This window comes from Rhodnius prolixus, unplaced genomic scaffold (assembly GCF_049639745.1).
Source record: "Rhodnius prolixus isolate KJV_2025 unplaced genomic scaffold, Rpr scaffold_3, whole genome shotgun sequence".
Taxonomy (NCBI): Eukaryota; Metazoa; Arthropoda; class Insecta; order Hemiptera; family Reduviidae; genus Rhodnius; species Rhodnius prolixus.
The window spans coordinates 36,380,001-36,401,218 of NW_027411603.1; the positions used below are offsets into that span (position 1 = coordinate 36,380,001).

Genomic DNA, 21,218 nt, shown 5'->3' on the forward strand with positions numbered 1-21,218 from the left:
CAAAAAAACAAAAGAAAAATTACGAAATATTTTTCGCCATTTTAAAAAGGCAGAACCACTGTTGTACAGTAAAAAGCAACATACTAAACTTGAATAAAATAAAAAATAAATAAATAAAGTAAATAAAAATAATCTAAAACTAACTTTCTTTTACGGCTTCTTCATTTTGCTCATAAGTAGCGATGATTTCTGCAGCTCTTTTCTCATCATACAAAGGATAGAGAATTTCATTTAGCCGAGGATCTCGTTGCTTTTCATTTAGGAAGGTTATAAATTGGTCAATATTAATTGTATCAGCTTTACCTTGGGTTCTAAATTAAAATAAAATAAAAAAATTGAGAATATAATTACACAAAAGGATAAATAATATTGTAACGAAGTTGACCTGGGCAGAGAAGAAAGGCCTAGATTGTTCTAGGGGTTGAGCGATCAAAGTCAGTAACAGGCCGCCACTGCATAAACAAAAGGGCGGTATCTACCTGTGGCAGAGAAGAAAGGCCTAGATTGTTCTAGGGGTTAAGCGACCAAAGTCGGTATCAGGCCACCACTGTGTAGACAAAAGGACCGGTCTCTACCTGAACTAGAAAGGAAAGGGCTAGATTATTCAAGGAGTTAGTGACCTGTGTAAAAGCCAGCTAAGAGAAAGGCCTCAGTTGGGGTGGTGGCATATGTGTTTTCCCAGCCAGTGATTGACAGGTAGGAGCGTGGCAGAGAGTAGGAGGAGGGCGGCCCCAGCTGAGGTGGTGGCAGTATGTTTTCTCCAGCCAATGAACGTCAGGAGGGCGTGGAAACTTATGCTCAGAGAGTTGGAGGAGGGCAGTCCCAGTTGGAGGGAGGCACGCAGTTAAAAGGAGGCAGACACAGCTGGAGAAGTCAGTTTTTTTAGAGTTCTTAATGAGTTGTTAATCAGTTTTAAAGAGTTATTAGAGTTTAGAGTTATTAGTCAAGTTTATGAGCTAGTTTTGAGAGAGTCAGTGTTGCGGAGTGCTTCAAAGTGGTAGCTAGTCAGGCGGTTAGTCAGTTAGTGAGTAGAGCTTTGTTTGTGTAGCAGAGACTAGTGCAATTCGGTGCAGTGCGGACCAGTGGTCAGTCGGGGAACAGTTCTGTGGCGTTACGTAGTGAGTAAGTAACAGAAAACTGTTGTGACTGTTGTAAATGGTAACTGTAATGAATAGCATTAGTTGCTGGTAAATGTTAATGTGAGTAAAGGTAATGTGTTAATAAATCAGGTTATTACTTACAACTTTAGCGAGTTTTATTATTTATCAAACCCACATATTATTTAATAACTAGTGGCAGGCATTAGTTGTGTAAGTAAAGTTCTTTCTTAGTAAAAGGACAAGAAAAACTTTACAATATTGATTTTTGTTCCAAAATAAAAGTGAATATTAATTTTGATCTTCGTTCATGATAATAATGTCCTTTCTTCTTCTCTGATTACCCTGCTGCAAGACGCAATATAGCAGAAACGCATCCATTTTCATCAAATGCTCAGATAGATTTATAATCACTCCCAAAACATCGCTTTTCCACTCCCTTTCCGAACTTCTCGTCACCTACCTTTTCATTCCTCATTTTCTGAGCCACGACGTCGATGTACCGAAAAATAAAAAATCATTCAAATTCATTAAAAATTATTTAACTTACATAGATTGAAATAATTCTTCAATGTCATTCCTTGGACAAATTTTATGATACAATTCGTAGAATTTTTCAAAGGTGAAATCTGCAGGCTCGATTACATCATTCTAAAAGAAGAAAATTTAAAAAAAATGATTAATAAGAATGCATTAACATAAGCTTCTGGTGATTTTTTGGATGTTTCTCCGTAATGAGTATTTTAAAAAAAATAATCACGAGTCTAGAATGGGATTTGCAACTTTCTAGTTTTTTAAAGATTAGCTTCTACAGCTTCTATTAAAACCAAAACCATTATTGTGCAGGCAGCACAATTGGACAAAGCTTTGGTCCCCCTTTTTTTTTTCTTTTTTTTAAAAAATACTGCTTCAATTGCGCCCGAATATAAAAATTTAATTTACTCATTTTATTCTTTAAAAGGAGCCCATCAGGCAGTATCCTAACATGGTTATATTATTTGGGCAGGCTGTGGTCGGAATTCGGAACTTTTCCGAATAAAATACAGTTTATGAGAACTCTCATTTATGGGATTATCTCATTTAGAGGAACTTCTTAGAAACTTTTAATTTTGCATTTAATGGCATCTAAATGTCATTTTCAATTTACAAATAGAAATAAATACTAAAATATTGATTTAGTAATGACTTGTAAATTTTGATTTAAGACGCGTCAACATCTGAACACAAAATATTGCGGTTATTAATTTATTTTATTCCTATTCATATGTAAAGTAAAGTAATTGCCTATTTTGTCAGGCGGAGCTTTACGTCCAACTACCAATTAGGTGTCGTGGACGGAGGCGACTAGCAAACATACTTTACTGTAAATTTCTTTTATTAACCCGTTGCCGCAAATGACGGCTATAGCCGTCCAATCTTTGTTGATATGTAGGCAAACGACGTCTATAGCCGTCGTGCACATTTTAATTAATAAAAAAAAAGTACAGCGTTAGTACGAAGTGTACTAACGCATACACTTGTTAATTATTGAATTAGTAAAGCAAATGCTGTATAGTCGTCACGACGGTCATAGCCGTCATTTGCTCTGGAAAGAGAAAAAATGACATGATAAGCAAATGACGGTTATAGCCGTCGAGAGTTTTTTTTGGAAAAACCGTGGCCAAATGTGATAATTTTTATTTCCAAACATGGACTTGATTCCATCTGGCAGTCATAAACAATTGAGAAAAAAAAAGTGTGTTTCTGAGCACGATCATCAAAATAAAAGTGTGCGGCAACGGGTTAACCATTAAATAAAATGCAAGGCCTAAGTCCGGGAATCGAACCCAGTACCAACAATACATATTAGCTTCGCAGGTCTCGCCTCTCACCGCTCGGCTACCGTGGCGCCCAGGGTACTATTCATAAAATAACCTATAAACCTATATTATTATTATTTTTTCTCAGTGTTCTCTCGAAAGAGACAACAGTGTCCATCTCAGTGGCAGTGAACTGTAAGAAGCTCCTAGAAAGAGAAAATCTAAGGACCAGCAACTGGATTCGAACCCGGGACTTCCGCGTGGGAATCAAATACGCTAACCGCGTAGCTAATCCCTTATCTTGTTAAAATTACACTTAAAATAATAATTCACTAAATAGTGTATGTCAAAAATCGGTAGTAAGTAGATAATAATGCATCGTTTGCATACAATTAATTCAACTATAAAAAAGGCAAATGGCAGAATCTTCCTCACTTTACAACTTTTGTATTAAATATTTCTAATTGAAAGAATCTATGTAAAATGAAATTAGATTTTAAATATTCAAATACCTTTTCACTAGGCAGGCCAAGATCTTGTAAGCACTGGTAGACTAATTTTTCTGTTTTCCCGGAGGCAAAAGTTCTTGCTACAACTTTTACTGGTACTTTTCCTTTAGGATCCACCAACATACCCAATCTCATCCAGCTAGAAAGTAGAAATTCTATAAATTAATAAAAACATTGAATTCACAATTATTTTATCATCTGACAGAATAAATTTCTTTTTTATATTCTGAATAGCGAACAAATAGCTTTGAATTTAATGCAAAACAATGGGTAGCAAGAAAGAAAAGCCAAAATTGAATATACGTTATTAATTGTTTTTTTTTTTATATAAAAATTGCGATATATTTTTTTGTATTTGTTTTAAGAAAAGTACTGAATACAACCAAAATGAAAGCTGTGCCCGGAAACATCAAATATGTTACTCACTGCTTCATAAGATTGGTACGAACACAAACATTGTTCATCTTGTTATTATGAGTGATCTTTCTCAAACCATCTTGCCACGTCTGTGAAAGTAACATGCAACAAAAAATAAATTCAACAAAAATAAATAATAATTTTTAAAAATGTAAAAAAAAAAATAAATAATAATAATTGAAAAGAACTGAAATAAAATTATAATTTTACACTGTTAGAAAAATAAAGAAAAGTAAAATAAACAAGTATTAAGAAATAAATTTTTATATTAAAAAATGATAAAATTAATGAAAAATAAGTAAATAAATAAAACAAAAAAGTTAGCTTTTAAACCTCTCCAGCAGCAGCAATCAATAGCGTAACAAAACACTACATGCACCCAATTGCATTCGCATTTTAATCTTTAAAGCGCATCCGTAAACTCCTTTAATGAATGTACACAAATAAATATAACAATTTATAGGATTTAATTGTTTTTTTTATTATAACTCTTTAGACATGTACAAATGACATGGACACATTTGGATTAAGTAAAAAAAAAATTAAAAGAAGCAGAGAAATGTTTTATTGAAAGCATTCGATGAGAATATAAACACTTATCGCAAAGCATAAAAAAATTAGTGCTTTAAAAGTAGATTCTTATATGTTAGACAAAAATGACTTAGATGACAGTAATTTTATTCATTTTCTCTAAAACTTCATGCATTACTAAAAACAAAAACGAAAATATAACCTTACGAGACAATAACAGCAGCTAAACGATTGTCCATGCCATTAATATAAAAAGCTTCTTCAAAACTTTCATTGATTTAGTTTGTAAACAAACAAACAAAATTGCACTAAAAATTATATTTATTAAACTACTAATAATTATGAACATATAACATTAAATCTTTCTAATCCTTAGACTCTTCCCTATTATTCAAGCTGCATTTTTTTAATTTATTTTTTATTTTTTACAACAAAATTTATCTCCCTCGTTAGCATGCAATAAAACATGCTTCATGGCGTTTGTAACTGAACTTACTGCTTTTTCAAACAGGTCATTGGACAGACATTGTTCGCTTTAACATTGTGTGTTATATTCCTTAGACCGTCTAGCCAGGCCTGTTAAAACCCAACACCCACAAACTATTTGTTAACTATTTTAATTACCGTTAAAAAAAAAAAAAATTAAAAATAAAAAGAAACAAATATATAAATAAATAGAGAAGCATTAAAATTATTGTCGGAATAATGAAATTGAAATAACATGCCATTATCAAAAAAATATCAATTATATTCAATTATTTTGGGCTTCTAAATAAGATAAATTCAACTGTTTAATTGAATATACGTTTTCTCTATGCTACTGTAGTAACAAAACATCTTAGAAGAAGCTGTCGTCCCAAAGTGAAGGATTTTTTTCCCCCAAAAAAATCATCTTAAATGCAGCCCTTTTTAATGTGATCATTTCATTTTTCAAACATTTATTTGTCAATGAAGAACAAACGAATTTATGCCAACTGTAAAAATAACTAATTTAAACAAAGAACAAAAAATTCAACGGAGAAATTCAAGGATTTTATATGGAATTCACACTGATTACGTCCCAACTTATGGTTCAACGTTCTGATAATTAATATAAATCTGAAAGCAAACTCAGGAATAGAAAAATTAACTTTTTACATTTAACGGATAGATTTTTAAAAAAATATCCAAAACTGTGAGCCCCAACCACAATTTCAACCATTTTGTTTTAACATATAAACTGCTCCACAAAAAAAGTGGCGCACTTTGAAAAAAGCGTTTATTTTTTGTTTTATCACATTTTGGGGAAAGATTATTAGTTTTAATTATTTTCATAAACTGTCTGGGAACAATTAATCGAATCAAGGCCCAAAGTTTCTTGTAAATAGAGACGCAATTCCTCGTTTAATCCCCTTCGGTCATTTTGTGTAAACAACAACGTGAACTTCACCTAAACAGTAAATAAATTTATTGACCTCTACAGTTGCGTTTCGACTTTTTTCAAGCTGAAAGCATTGCAAACTCTCAATTACAGCAGAGCAAGTGGCCCGTATTATTGCATTAGTTGAGGATGGACAGAGTCAGCGGTACGCAGCACGAACGTTAGGGTTGCCTGAGACCACCGACCGTAGAGCCATCCATCGTTACCGGGAGATAGGCCTCTGCACTCGCAGATAAGGTTCGGGTCGACCAAGAGCCACAGAAGCACTAGATAACCGATTCATTAGAATTCACACTCTAAGAAATCGAACATCAACTGCTTCTGAAATAGCTCAAACACTGCTTACTGTTCGTGGAGTTTCAGTCAGTGCCGAAACCGTACGAAGAAGGTTCGCTGAAACGAATTTACGCTCTAGGAAGCAAGCCACAGGACCATTGCTCACCGCAGATCATCGGAGAGCCCGTCTAGAGTTCGCTAGGGAACACCGCAACTGGTCTGAGAACGATTGGAGAAACGTTCTCTCTTCAGACGAGTCCCGTTTTGCTCTCTATGCACCTGATGGGAGGCAACGAGTTTACCGAAGGCCTGGGAGCGCTACGCTCCGTGCAATATTTCTGGTAGACTACCATTCTGAGTTGGTTCAGTGCTGATGTGGGCTGGGATTTCTATGGAGGCTAAGACTCCACGTGTTCAACAGGGCAATCTTGAATGCAGATTTGTATGTGAGGGAAATTTTGCAGCAATATGTGATACCCTATGCACCATTTATTGGGAGAATTTTATTTTTATGCAAGATAATGCCCGACCACACACTGCCGCCTGTATTGTTCAATATCTACAGGATACTAGCATTCCTGTTTTGAGGTGGCCAGCACGCAGCCCGGATTTAAATCCTATTGAACATCTTTGGGAAGAACTGGGTAGGCGATTAAGATGGAGAAATAATCCTCCCAGAAGCTTAGAAGAGTTGCGAGATGTTCTGGTGGAGATACGGAAGGAATTAACACAAGATTTCGTGAGAAATTTAATAAGGAGTATGCCGAGGAGATTGGATGCAATAATGCGAGCAATACGAGTTGCTAAAATTCTTTTTCTCTTTTTTTAATCGGAGGAAATACATTTTTTTTCTAAACTCATTTTTTGCCGAGAAGTACTTTTTTGTTAAATTAAAGGTTTTCATTTCTTTTAGATCATTTTTTATTTTATTTTAGCCCCCCGTAACTTTATACTTCTTATATTTGCTAACTAAAATAAAATGTAGAATAAAAAAGTTATAGAGAAAAAAAAATAACGCATTTTTTAAAAAAAAAATAAATACATAATTAGAAGACTGAAAATCAATGAATTTACAGCAATTAATTTGTCAATGTTCAGATTTTAGCTGATGTTGATGGACTTTAGTTTATGGCCAGAAACTTACAATACGAATTAAGTCAAGTTTAAGCATTAAAATAATGATACCTAAAAATGTGGTTTGTAGAATATTACAACATGGAATTACCACACTTGGAAATGAATATTTAGTGGCGATAAGTAAAAATACTGTGACAATTATATTAATAATCACTTAAATCAGATATCAGATAAAGTAAAAGTAAAGTAATCTCGCAATTTTTTTTTCAGGCGGGGCCTGCACGGGGGGGCGGAAGCTCATACTTTACTAAAAAACAATTTTTTTTCTAACAAATAAAAAGTACTCACAAGCGGGATTTCGCAAAAATCCAATTTGCTCGTAATGTTGCTCGCAAGATAAGCAAGGTACGTAGCAAACCACAAAAGAAAGAGAAATGATGAATTATGTACAAATGGAGTAAATGAAGTGTCGAGCAACAAGATAATAATGGAATGGAAACCTGATTGAAAACTGACGAAAGAAGTTAATTTGTTGTAACAATATATAATTATATTAATGTACCAGGTCGGAAGACTGATCCATATAATAACCAAACAAAAGAATAATAATAATAATAATAATAATAAAACATTAGGGGAGGGATTAGCTATGTGGTTAGCATACTCGATTCCCACGCGGAGGTCCCGGGTTCGAATCCAGCAGCTGACCCTTAGATTTTCTCTTCCTAGGAGCTTCTTACAGCTCACTGTCCGGTGATGGACAGTGTTGTCTGTAACGAGAGGACACTGTCCGGAGGCCGGCAGTGCACTGAAAAAAAAAAAGCTCCGAGCGCTAATAACCTCAGCTGTTAATGCGTTAAAAAAAAAAAAAAAAAAAAAAAAAAAATAATAATAATAATAAAACATTAATCAACAGGCAGGCTTTTTCCTTCAATTAGGTAGGTTATTTAAGGTTTTTATATCAACCAAACACAAGCCTTCAAATAATAATCAATAAAACAAACAAATGTGGTAGTAAATATTTAAATGACATTGAGCCTAGAGTCTGCTGCGAAAAAAAAAAAAATTAAATTTTAACACAAGTTGACAATTTTAATAGCTTTCCAATAAAATCCGCCAGCTAATGTACAAAATATCATGAGCCCAAATATGTGCTACTTTTTCTGTTTTTTTTCGACGTGAATACGTCTTTAAATTTGAATCATATGGTGGCAATCCAAAAAATCTAATGATAACAAAATCGGGGGATACAGTTTGGCATTATAGTTTCGAATCTATCATCTACATCCAAAATTAAATTAGACCACTGGCTAGCTAAAGGATCAAAGAATTCATGACAATAAGCGAGGACTGTGACGCATCGCGCGAGCCGCCATTTTGAGATAATTTTGCTGCGTATCGAGATTTGCAATTAGTATAACTTTAGACTCGGAGAAGCTACGATGTTCGTTTAAGTTTTTAATCGTCAGCTGTCGTCACAGTCTATCGATTGTATATAAAACATTAGTGTAAAATAGTGACAGTTAATATAATAAGGTGTTGGAATACAAAAATATTATCAAAAGTATATAATGTCGGCCTATACGCGTCGAAAAGCCAAAACCAAATACAAAGATCGTATACGGGTGGAAAGGGCTTCTCAAGAACAATCGAATGATAAAAGTCGCAAATCCGGTGGAGTCGCCATATATCGCAACATCAATAGCTTCATTGATTGAAATAGAGTTAACATTGACATTTCGGAAATTTATTTGGAAATGAAAGACGCAAAAGCTGGTGATGTCTGTCTAGTAAACGAAAAAGGCCAATGGTATCTTCAAATTCATACTCGGGTGTGTGTATATATCCATCCGGGCACAGCGTTAGCAGAAATTAAACTCTTTATGTTAAGATCGTTGATAAAATATTCCAAAAACATCTCTAAAATTATACCCGATTACGAGCCTGATCTAACTACACCAATTATGATAGTTGGAGACTTTAATGTTGATGTCTCACAAAACCGCTCATTGCCCGACTTCATGCTCAGCGAGTTCAATTTGTCTTATATTGAAACTTCTCCAACAACGTTAAGGTAATACCTATATTGATTTAACGTTTACCAGAAATCTCGATGTATCTTGTATGCCATTTGTGTCGTACTTTTCGTATCATAGACCTATAATTAATAAAGTTAAATTGTAACACAGTAATTATTTGTTTCCTTGATTTCATCCTAAATACATAAATAAAAATATTTTATATAAAAAATATAACCCGTTACGTAAACGTATTCACGTACAACACACGGCCGTGTGCATGACACAGCCACAGTAGAGCTTATTTTTTTTTAAAGATAGGAAAAATAAAATAAAACGCAGAAAGTTAGCTGAGATTTCAAAATTAAAGAACTTCTTTTTTGGCCAAAATTTCTGATTATTGAAAGAATTGTGAAAAACTGCTCAAAAAATGTTTAGCTCTTTACAAGAAAGAAACTGTTGCCAACAAGCTAAATCATGAAACCTCTTTCTTCAGACTCTCAATTACGATTCTTTAGTCTAATTAAACAGATAGATTGAAGCTCTGACTGCGAGACAGTCAGACAAAGACCATCTGGCCAATTCCCAAAGAATCTCATCGTTATAAATAATCGGAAAAAAAATTTGGCACCAAATGCGCGCTAAATAGAATAAAAACCAAAGATGAGTGCAACATCTAAAGAGTCCCCTATATTCACTTTAATATTGTAGATAATTTAATAAGAGAATCTCTAACACTAAGTTTTCATCTTATTTGAAAACTAAAGCAGCAAAGTAATCGCTTATTTTTTTCAGTAGGGGCTTAACGTGCACAATTAACTATCAATTAGGTGTCGTGGACGGGAACAAGAGCTCATACCTGACTATAAACAATTTTTTCTAACAAATAAAAAGTAACCATACACGGGATTCGAACTGGGGATCTCTCACACACTAAGCCGCTCTCATGACCACTAGACCAACACCCGCCCCAGATGAAAACTAAAACTTTATGAAAGTTAAAGTTAGTTTTATGATTGATAATTTAAAACTCAAACTAAATTTGGTTTAGCAGTAATTAGAAAATTAAAAAATTAACTTTATAAGCCTAGTTAAAAAACTTCTTTTTTTTTTTTACTTTAATTTGGAAGTTCGCCAAAATAAACACAAAGAAATGCCTTGGTCAGTTTTACATTGTAGTGCATTCGCCATCCATCATGCTGACAATATTTCAGATAGTTTACAAACGCCGGTGCCAACATTAATCAACCGGCTATTAACTTACTGTCAAACCTGGTTTTTAAGAAATTACATGTCAACTATTAGTTGATTTTCAGTTAATATGCACCTTTGTTAGCCTACGTAAATGTACACACAAAAAATAATCCTTTCATTGGGGTTCACAATTAACTAAACATTTTCTCGTTTAACACAATATTTAAACAATACAACTTTAATGTCGTCATAAAATAAACTTAATAAATAAATGAACTAACTAAACAACAAAAGAAGGCTAACTCTATGCTCTAAAATTTCTGAAAACATTGTAAGCCTCTTACTTAAAAGTATTTATAGAAGGCTTTGTTTGCCTCATTTAAATTTTTACGTAATCTTGAGTTATGAAACAAAGTATACAAATTTACTGAATACTATAATACAAAAGACCAACTTATTGAAATTATATCTGATAAAGAATAAACACTTTCACAGGACTGGGAACTTCAAATTTTATTTTTTGGGTCCTAAAATTTTAGAAAGTGAAGTTCTATTGGTATACTTACAATCCCCCAAAATAAGTTCTTTAATTTTAGAGTTAAGCTCAGCGATCTACGAACCCTAACTTGCAAACAGTAAAATGTTCCAAATAAAAGGATAGTTTTTACGGGTTCATCTGGCAATAGATCTTTTTTATATATCACTAGTTTTAGGTGTACTTTCTCGCGGTACTATGCGGGCATGTGTTGGCCTAGTGGTTAAGAACAGTGCATTTAGAGTAGAAGATCACCAGATCGAATCCCACGTAATGCTAGTTTTTATTTAATCGAAAAAAAAAATGTTTATTGTAATGTGAGTGGCTTCCGCTCCCAACCATCACATTGGTTAGTTGGAAGTTAAAGCACAGTCTGAAAAAAGTAGGCGATTACACTTTACTTTCTCGCGGCGTTGCTCTAAAAAGAGTCCAGCAAATTTAACAGGCTAATCAATAACTTAGCGATAAATTATTCTTAGGAATTACATTAATAGCATAGCATTCGAGCTCTGCAAAGGAGTAACTTACACTTATTTTTTCTGATTCGTTCATATCAAAGTATCAGCATAGTTTTCACAATTTATTATTTCTTTTAATGATAAAAGGCGCGTCAACATCTTAGATTATTGGCGCCCGGAGCTTTTTTCAGTGCACTGCCGGCCTCCGGACAGTGTTCTCTCGTTACAGACAACACTGTCCATCACCGGACGGTGAGCTGTAAGAAGCTCCTAGGAAGAGAAAATCTAAGGGTCAGCAGCTGGATTCGAACCCGGGACCTCCGCGTGGGAGTACATTACGCTAACCGCATAGCTAATCCCTTCCCTCAGAATTTATTATTACTTATGCTTCATTTTCTTATAATTTATAGATGATATATATATATATATATATATTAATATCAAATTCCTTTATATCTAACTTTATTTAACTTGTTATTTATTTTTTTAAATTGAACTATGGCAGACGGAATATCCAAACAAAACTTTATGTTTCATTAAAACTGTCCGGTAGGACAGTTGTATAAGGGTTGATCATCAAAAACTGCACGAAAAAGCGTAACGTTGAAAAACACCCAACTTTGACAATTTTTTTCTCTTTTTCTATAAAAGATAAAATTCCCAAATTTTCTTTAAAATATAGGGCAAATCCTCCTTTATAACTGTAATTTTTTTGCAACAACCCAGAGCAACAACGGCTTTTTCAAAATATCGTTGTTGTTGTTACCTTTTTTGTAAACAACGTAGCGCCTAAACGCGCGAACCGATTTTCATGAATGAGTTGTCATTCAATTCGGAATTTTATGTAGATGTGCCTTTTGGGGATCTCGACGCTGTACATCGAATGGGAGAGGAGTTAGCCCCCTTCAAAATTATTATTACTAATTACTCTGTAAATCTTGGCCTGATTTTGATAAAATTTGGTAGGATGATAGAGTTAGGGCTCCCATACGTAACATTAAAGCGGCGATCAGCTCTTACACTTGCTAAGAGAAAGTATAGCGATCGTTTCAAATTATCGACACGTGAACCGATTTGCATGAATGAAATGTCATTCGAATCGAAATTTTGTACAGATTTGCACTTTAAAAGTCTCGACGCTATGCCTCATTAGGAGGGGAGTTTGCCCCACCCCAAGTAAGGCCCTTTCTAAAACTATTATTACCAATATTTCTATAACGCTTAGTCCGATTTTGATAAAATTCAGCTCGAATAAGTGGTTAAACCTCCTCTACGTGGCTGTGAAGTGTCATCATGCTCTTACACCTACTAAGAGGAAGTACTGCAATCGTTAAAATTATCAATGAGAACCGATTTAAATCAATGAATTGTCGTTCGATTAAAAAATCTTTGCCTCTTTGCCTAGAAGTACTGCAATCGCAGTTTATTTTTCTTACTCCTCTTGAAAGGAAGTACTGAAATCGCAGTTTAATTTTGCTATTTACGTACAAATACCTTCCTATGTTATTCAAAACGCTTTTTTTAAAAAAAAATTGTTATTGAGGATGGTTTGGGGGACCGCAACTATAATCATTCTCTAAAAAGATCTCTCCAGTGGTAGTTACGGTTCCGACTTAACACCTTATCAGGTTATAATAACAGAATTGCTTATTCCAAATTTTAAAAAAAATCTGTAAAGAAGATATGTAACTTTGTAAAATAGACAAAAAGGAAAATCTATCCAAAAGGTACAAAAATCTCTTTAACAAAAACTTACAGTTTAAAATGTTAAGTATAAGGGTTGATTAAACGCCAAAAGGTACACAAATCAGCGAGTACCCAACATTTCATTCATGCTTAGTTGATAGAATTTAAGTAATTTTTCTGCATTAACTTTTCCTTCACATTTTTTACAATTTATTAGATGTCACAGACCCTTATGCTGGCCACTTCATTTATATTATTTTTTTGTTATAATTATGATAAATCACATATACGTACAAGCATGTTAAAGTAGAAAAAGACAAAGTTAGAGTCGGCTACTGTCTTGAATTCGTCTTACCGAAATATTCGTGAGCACAAATAACACAGTTATAACAAGTAGATTATTCAACAATTATTATTTCTCAATTGTAATTTAATTTAATCCCCCTAATTTTACTTATAGTAAAATACTGGAATAATTAGCTGTCCTAAAAATATGCATCTTATTTATTTTATATTACATGTATACAACATTGTGGGATGAATACCTAGATTAAGAATGTAATTGAAGAAAACTATATTATTTGCGATATTTTTAAATTGAGTTAAAAGAATTTGTATTACATTCACAAGCAATCATTGAAAGACAAAAATGATTCTTCATAATTACATTTAATAAATTTTAATCAAGCTTATTATATGATTATAATACTTTACTGCAATAAAGTAGATTGCATTATTGATTGAACCTACTAATGGAAAAATTCATCAAGCTATTACATTAGACTCTTAGGATAATTACCTTATGTACGTTTTACCTTAGCAGATTTCGTAAACAAGAGTTCTCTTTTATCCATTCTCTCATTTTTAATAAAACTGAAATGAACTGAATATGATGAAACTTATTTAGGGCATTTCTGGCTGTGTAAGAGTGCTGTTTTTGCCCACTCAAACGAACAAATATATTCATGTCACTGTAGCACAAAGTTTTTGACGAAAATATGCCAAAATCAAAAATCAAAATACATCAAAATTGGTTTCCACGCATTTTAATCAACAACACAACAACTGCACCGTGTTTTAGTTACTATAACCAACTATAACCTCTTCCTTGGAGCGTAAACAATGCTATTCTTTCTCGGATGTGGCTCTCACGCCTTTGATCGGGTCTCGGCACTCGGTGCTTGCCTGCACAAACTTTAAAAAAAAAATCACCTTCCATTTACCTACAATTTATTCGTCAAATCTTATTCAACCGAACGATCTTTTATTCCCGTAAAAGCTGAAGTCCCCCAAAGAAGCTTTCTAGATTCTTTCCTTTTTCTATTATTCAGGGAGTGGTCGAAACTTCGAGAGGTGATTCAGCAGCTCAAATGCAACTATGGCCCGATTCTCAATAGTGTCCAAGATATTTGCACTTTTAACTTTTCCGTCGATATTCGCGTTTTTCACCAAAAAAAACGGCCGTAACTTTTCTATCCCTTATCCTACAACAAATCTGCTTATTACAAACGAAAGAGCATTAAATTTCCTATAAATTTGCTCAATACCTAGCCTCAAAACGTTTTTTATAACAATGAAATTTTTTACTTTATTGTCTAAAACATTCATACTCGATGATTTTTGTTAAAATTTTCAACTGCATTTTTTCAATGATTAATGAATCAAGGAGTCACATAATTTCAGAAAAATGTTTCGCATTTATTGAGCTTCAAGTCCATATGGATTATTTAGGTTTTTAATAAAACCCAACCCCGAACTGAGGGGTGTAAATGCAGAAAACTGGGATTTTGCGTAACCGACTTTTCACTATTAATTTACTCAAATGTCAATTTTTGGAGAAGGAACAAAAAGAAAAGTAACCATTTTAGTTTTTAACAATTATTATTTAATAAAACGGAAGTAAAAAATAAAGTAGCAATAAAACACAGAAGTGAAAAAGTATAGTAGGCAGGTGCCTAGCTAAAATTGCTACAAAAATCGTTCCAACTATTCAAACAGGGAAGTGGGAAAGAATTGTGGTAAATTTTTAGTTTCTTGACTACAATTATTTGTGCAACATATTTTAACCACATAATGGAGGTTTTTTTTCATCAAAGTTAAATAATAATAATTCAAAACTAATCAATTTATTTTTTAATTATTATTAATTAATTTTGATCAAAAAGGACCAAAGTGAAGAGTCAATTTTTTGTGGCTGAGTAACCTCCCGAAGTTTCGACCACTCCTCCGCATACACCCTGTGTCCTTTACTTCCATACCAAAATACAATTGTCTCGCCATTCGCTGACAATACTGCTCACCACACTCTAATCCTATTCAAGTTAGCCAGAATTTATCGAAAAACGCGGCCAGACTAAATAAAGACAATGAAAATAATAAAAATATTAAGGAAATTCCATAAATGATAGATTTAATATAAATAAATAATAAATGTGCGCTCTGCAATACAGGCGCAATAGAGAATATAGTCCATTTTCTGGGTATGTGTCCTGTACTCAAGGAATTTAGAATCAGATGGCTGGGAGAAGATTATTTAACTTATGAAGTGATGATAAATTATTAGAATGGTGACTACGACTGGGATAATTTGCATACACAAGGAGAGCCGGGAGTTACAGATTATACGAGGGTCGTTTGAAAAGTCCGTGCAAAAATAAAAACTACTAAATTTTTTGGGGTAAACCTTTTTTATTTTTCAACATAGTCTCCTTTTAGGCTTATACACTTCGTCCAACGCTGCTCTAGTTTGTTGATCCCTTCCGAATAATAGGATTTGTCCAAGTCTGAAAAATAGCCATTCGTTTCTGCAATCACCTCCTCGTTTGAATAAAATCTTTATCTCGCCAGCCATTTCTTCATATTGGGGAACAAATAGTAGTCCGAGGGAGCCAAGTCTGGAGAATAGGGGGGATGTGAAACGAGTTGGAACCCTATTTCCATTAATTTTGCGACCACAACTGCTGTGAGGTGTGAGCTGGTGCGTTGTCGTGATGGAAAAGGACTTTTTTGTGGGCCAATCGTGGGCGTTTTTCTTGCAGCTCGGTTTTCAAACGGTCCAATAACGATGAATAATATGCACCTGTAATAGTTTTACCCTTTTCCAGATAGTCGATGAGGATTATTCCTTGCGAATCCCAAAAGACAGTCGCCATAATCTTTCCGGCCGAAGGAACGATCTTCGCCTTTTTTTGGCGCAGATTCCCCCCTTGGTAACCCATTGTTTAGATTGTTCTTTGGTCTCAGGAGTGTAGTGATGTATCCATGTTTCATCCACAGTAACGAAACGACGCTTAAAGTCCTGCGGATTCTTCTGGAACAGCTGCAAACCGTCCTTGCAACACTTCACACGATTTCGTTTTTGGTCAAGCGTGAGCAATCGCGGCACCCATCTTGCGGATAGCTTTGTCATGTCCAAATGTTGATGCAAAATATTATGTACCCGTTCATTCGAGATGCCCACAGCACTAGCAATCTCACGCACCTTCACTCTTCTGGCATCCATCACCATATCATGGATTTTATCAATGATTTCTGGAGTAGTAACCTCAACAGGGCGTCCAGAACGTTCAGCGTCACTTGTGCCCATTTGGCCACTCCGAAAATTTTGAAACCACTTATAAACTGTTCTAATCGAAGGTGCAGAGTCACCATAATGTTTATCAAGCTTCTCTTTAGTCTCCAGAGGCGTTTTGCCTTTCATAAAGTAGTGTTTAATCAACACACGAAATTCTTCATCGGAAGTAGTACTGTACATGAGCGACGCAGCGCTTTGCGGCACCGCCATATATAGTGCTTCTCTCACTGACCACCAATGAAAGAGATGCCCCTTCTGGAAGTGCGGCGGGGGCCGGATAAATGTCCTCAGGGGGCCGCATGAGGCCCGCGGGCCGTAGTTTGGGGACCCCTGCTCTAATGTATCTAATAATAATAATAATAATAATAATAATAATAATAATGAGCTGTTATTGGATGACAAAACAAGTTTATCCTGATTCACCCATAACCATTACTTTACACTACATTCTTTAAAATCTTTAATTATTAATATTTTTGTCCATTGTGTCAAAGGACCAATTTTTGCAGACAGAGGACCTCCCAAAACGTGTATTTCTGGTGGAAAATTAATATTGAAAATCGTTCACGAATAGATAAAATTGTAAATTTGATCTTAAATATCTCGACTAATATTAGGAATATAGAAACGGGATTAACGTCATTTTTCACAATTTTTTATGCAGTTTTCATAATCATTGTCAAAACCAGTGGTCCTAATGAAACCCCAAACAGGTTTTTAGCCGAAGCTCTGCCAAAAATGAAGATACAGCATCGGGGGTGAAAAATTTGAAAACTAGACCGAAAAAAAACATATAGTTTACTTCTTGGGTTTTTTCGAAATTCCGCTTTCCTAAAAAGTTATTATCAATTGGTGCGTTTTAAATGGATCACCTTGTATATGTACATCCGAAATTATTGTATTGTTTCAAAAATAAACACATTATTATTATTATAAATAAATAATTGCTTATCAACTGTTTATCTCGATTCACTTACATTCTTAGTTCATTATAATAATTACTATAATTACTAATAATCAATATCTACTATATTAATTCTATAATTATGAATTCATACAAAAATATTATTTTTTTTTTTTGTATTACGACATACAGAATGCTTTTACTGAAGTTTAGTTTTTAGTAAGATATTTACTAAAAGATATTATTCGAAAATGTTAATCGACTTCCCATGTTGACTTAAGAAAACCATGAAGGTCATTTCAATATAACAGAAATATTATCAGAACTTAACGGATTTGTTTCGTGTTAGCCATACTTTTTTTTTGTCCTCTGGCAATATTATCAAATTGATTAACAACTGAAGTCGTGAAATAAATCATGATACACCATTACACAAGAAAAACCTGATTTACCATAACCTATCTGTTAATAATTTACAGTTCCTTTGTACATTAGTAAACATTTTAATAAAAATTAATTCCTTAAAACACAATTATTAATAAAAATTGTGAAAACTGGTATGAGATGTATTGATTCAAGTTTTACTACAAGGGGAATTTTACAATATAGGACCAAGCAAATAAAGCAAAATATTCCCGTCTAAACATGAATGAACCAGGTCATTCTCAAGATTTCACTGTTTGGTTCTTTCCTTAAGCGAAAGTTTATGTTTTAATATACTGAGAAATACTTTTATTTATATTCTTTACATTTTTCAATAAAAGAAAGAAACCTTTTCATTTGTCTGGCGGCTATTTTTCTGTCTTACTTCCTTTCAGTCGACGTCCATTGATTGGCTGTTTCAATCAGTAGTCTATTCCAGCTCATTTAGTTGGTAGTTCATCTATAAATCTTTAGGCTTTCCAGTCTCAAAAATCTTATCAGCGTTGTTCCCAATTTCCTGTGGATTTATTTGTTGTACAAATTTCACGGTACTCCCAAGGCGAAGCGCATTAATCTGTTTTGGTAGATTTGTGGTTTGTTAATTGCAGTATTACTGGCTCCCACATAGACAGGGCAGGCTTACGTTAAATAGAAGTTTCAAGTATTGTAATACGTAATTATAGTCTAGTCTAGAGAATTATGGTTTTATTTGAATCAGACCAGTGTACTAGAGATTAGGACTATCTAAAAGGTTGTTTTAATTTTAATGTCAATGAGGAGTTAATGTTAGTCTAATTGTACACAGAGGTATTTTTAGATTTTTGTGAGAGTACCACCATTGTAAATTATAGTTGTTAATTTTTAAAGGTCTAGTAATCTTTATTCTCTCTTTGTAGTTTAGGTCTAAATTCAACAAATGAAACCTGACAGTTATCTGTGCATCAGGTTGGCTTGTTCTAGTCCAAGGAGGGATTCACTTATAAATAAGTAATTTTCTTTGTCATAAATCCAATGAATTCAAACAATAATTTAAAACAAGCCAAGTGAAAAACAATAAGATAATATTTAACAGTCTAATTTAGCAGTCTGGAACGTCTGATATTGTTATCAGGAGGAGCGTAAAAAGCAATCTAAGGTTTGGCCGCTAAAGCTACCTTAACCATGTTTTATGCTCGCCATAAATATCAGTGCTTTAGGATTCTGCACTACCAATGGGAAGCACCTCATAAACATTGACCCGTCGTACAGAAGCTTACCACTGAAACGAATATTCAGTTTGCTTCTTCGTAAATAAAAAACAACTGCAAGTGCCCAGGCCTTGATATTGGAAGGCAACAAGCGATGAGCCGTTTGAAAATTGGTCTAATCGAGAAGCCTGCGATCCCAAAGATGAATACACCTTAAACTGAATAAAAATTTATTAAGGCTAAAGACCTTTTTTTCCCCAATCGTAGAGGATAAGACGCCTTCAAATTTCACTTGTGCCACATTGTAATATAACCTAGCTATCAGTAACTTATCTTTAGAAGATGTTGGGCCTTTCTGTTAAGTATGCTTGAAAATAGCCATAATATAAGCTTTTTGTGACACCATAATGTCAAAGCATTGAGTTACTATAAAGCTAATGGCAGAATAACGGTATCAAATATGTAGACAACAAATTGTTTTCATTAAAAAAAAAACTGCAGAGATGTTCAGTTCATCAACTGGTAGTAAGGATGGAAATTAATGACGACAGCAAAAAAAAAAAAAAAAAGTAAAGACTGTAAAAAATAAAATATTCAGAAATGCTTTAAATGTTATCAGTAAAACAAGATTTTCCCCATCTCATTGGGCCTACAGCACAAATTATCTGCTATCAGATCGTATTTTATTTCCTTTGTTAATTTTGAAAAATGAAATCAGCATAATGGGAAAACCAGAAGAAATTATTCCCACCCGAGAATAGAAATGATTTGAAAAGAACAGTTTCTAAAGTAGCTATGCTTTTAATAATTACTTTATTTATTATCTACTGAAATTACGAAAGATATCTCCGCAGACAAAAGCTCATACATATTCAGAAAGATGCTTAATGGCCTTGAGTTTAAAATCATCGGACATTTGTATAAAATGCTGTCATCATTGCAAGTAAAATAAAAATTACAGTGGAAATATTCTAATGTAAATAAAGTTATGAGGCATTGTCAGTTATTGCTGAATTCATTCTGATAAAATTAATTTCATGTCAAGAAACCAAATACTTTAAAAACAATAAAATGTTTAGCAACTGTGTAGGTTAGAAGCAAAAAAAAAAAAAAATGAAGCTTTTGAACACAGCGAGAGGTATTATTTCAGAAAAATGATGCATTTATCAATAAATCTGCTCTGAAACATTCCATCTTTATTTTTAAACTCCGTTCACTGATATACCGCTAATGTCACCAGAACTTGAAAGTATGTGGAAGGCATTAAATCAATCAGTAGATCCTTTAAAGTAACTAAATATTATTTCTCTGCAATTATTTATCAAGCAAAGGAAGTAGCTGGTGTTATAAATAGGCAAGTGAATTTATTTATAATTTAATCAAGTCAATTTCAAACAAATTTTGCTTTTTTTCAAGCACTGAATCCTGGGACCAAAGCCAATTGATAAGCCAATTATTTGTATAAGTAATATTGGTTGCTTAAATCTTTTAGAAAGCAAAATGTTCATTTATACCACATTTAGAAGTAACAAGCTCTTAAAAAAAGTGTAGACATGATATTGAATAGTATTTGAATAAATTATCCCTAAATAGTTTTACTGGCTACTCATTACACTTTTTCATAATTTCCTTAAATAATATTTTAATCCAACACATTCAAGTTTACGAAAAAAGGAGCAAAAAGTTTACTACTCGAATGTTTGTAAAATAAAAATTAGGACACTTCAAGGATTTTTAAAAGAACTAGGCTAATAATATACGTGAACAATAACGTTGTTGACAGTAGTGATGAATGAAAGAAGTTATCTCACAGACAGAAGTTAATTTAAAGCAAATAGGAGGCAAGGTTGGCCTTCATCACAGTTAGGCACCGGAGATTTATAAACACACGTATTTATCAAAATTCATGTTTTAGATAAAAATGATTAACCTATTTTACATTTACACAACAAATTAAACTTAGACAAATGGAAAATTCTTGGGTTGCGATTTATTTAAATTTATGTCTTAATTAATAAACGCGAACCTTTTCTCTCCTTTGCAAATTAGAAGAAAATAAATCAAATAAATCGATTTCCATTTTATAAATTGGTATAAATTCATATTAAAGGCA

At 33.4% G+C, this 21,218-nt stretch overlaps 1 protein-coding gene across 4 annotated transcripts in view; it reads right to left on the reverse strand.

The window, feature by feature from the left end:
• The window catches only part of norpA (no receptor potential A), a 48,749-nt gene that overhangs the window by 26,109 nt on the left and 1,422 nt on the right, over positions 1–21,218 (reverse strand). For 2 of the 4 annotated variants that reach the window (XM_074124410.1, XM_074124409.1), the window contains exons 4-7: positions 3,832–3,911; positions 3,409–3,544; positions 1,648–1,748; positions 145–311 (exon numbers count right to left, since the gene is read on the reverse strand). In XM_074124410.1, coding sequence (XP_073980511.1) covers positions 145–311; positions 1,648–1,748; positions 3,409–3,544; positions 3,832–3,911 — 484 coding nt within the window. Of the gene's footprint in view, positions 1–144; positions 312–1,647; positions 1,749–3,408; positions 3,545–3,831; positions 3,912–4,849; positions 4,869–21,218 lie in introns of those variants that run through there. The other 2 variants (XM_074124412.1, XM_074124413.1) reach the window with 2 other exon arrangements.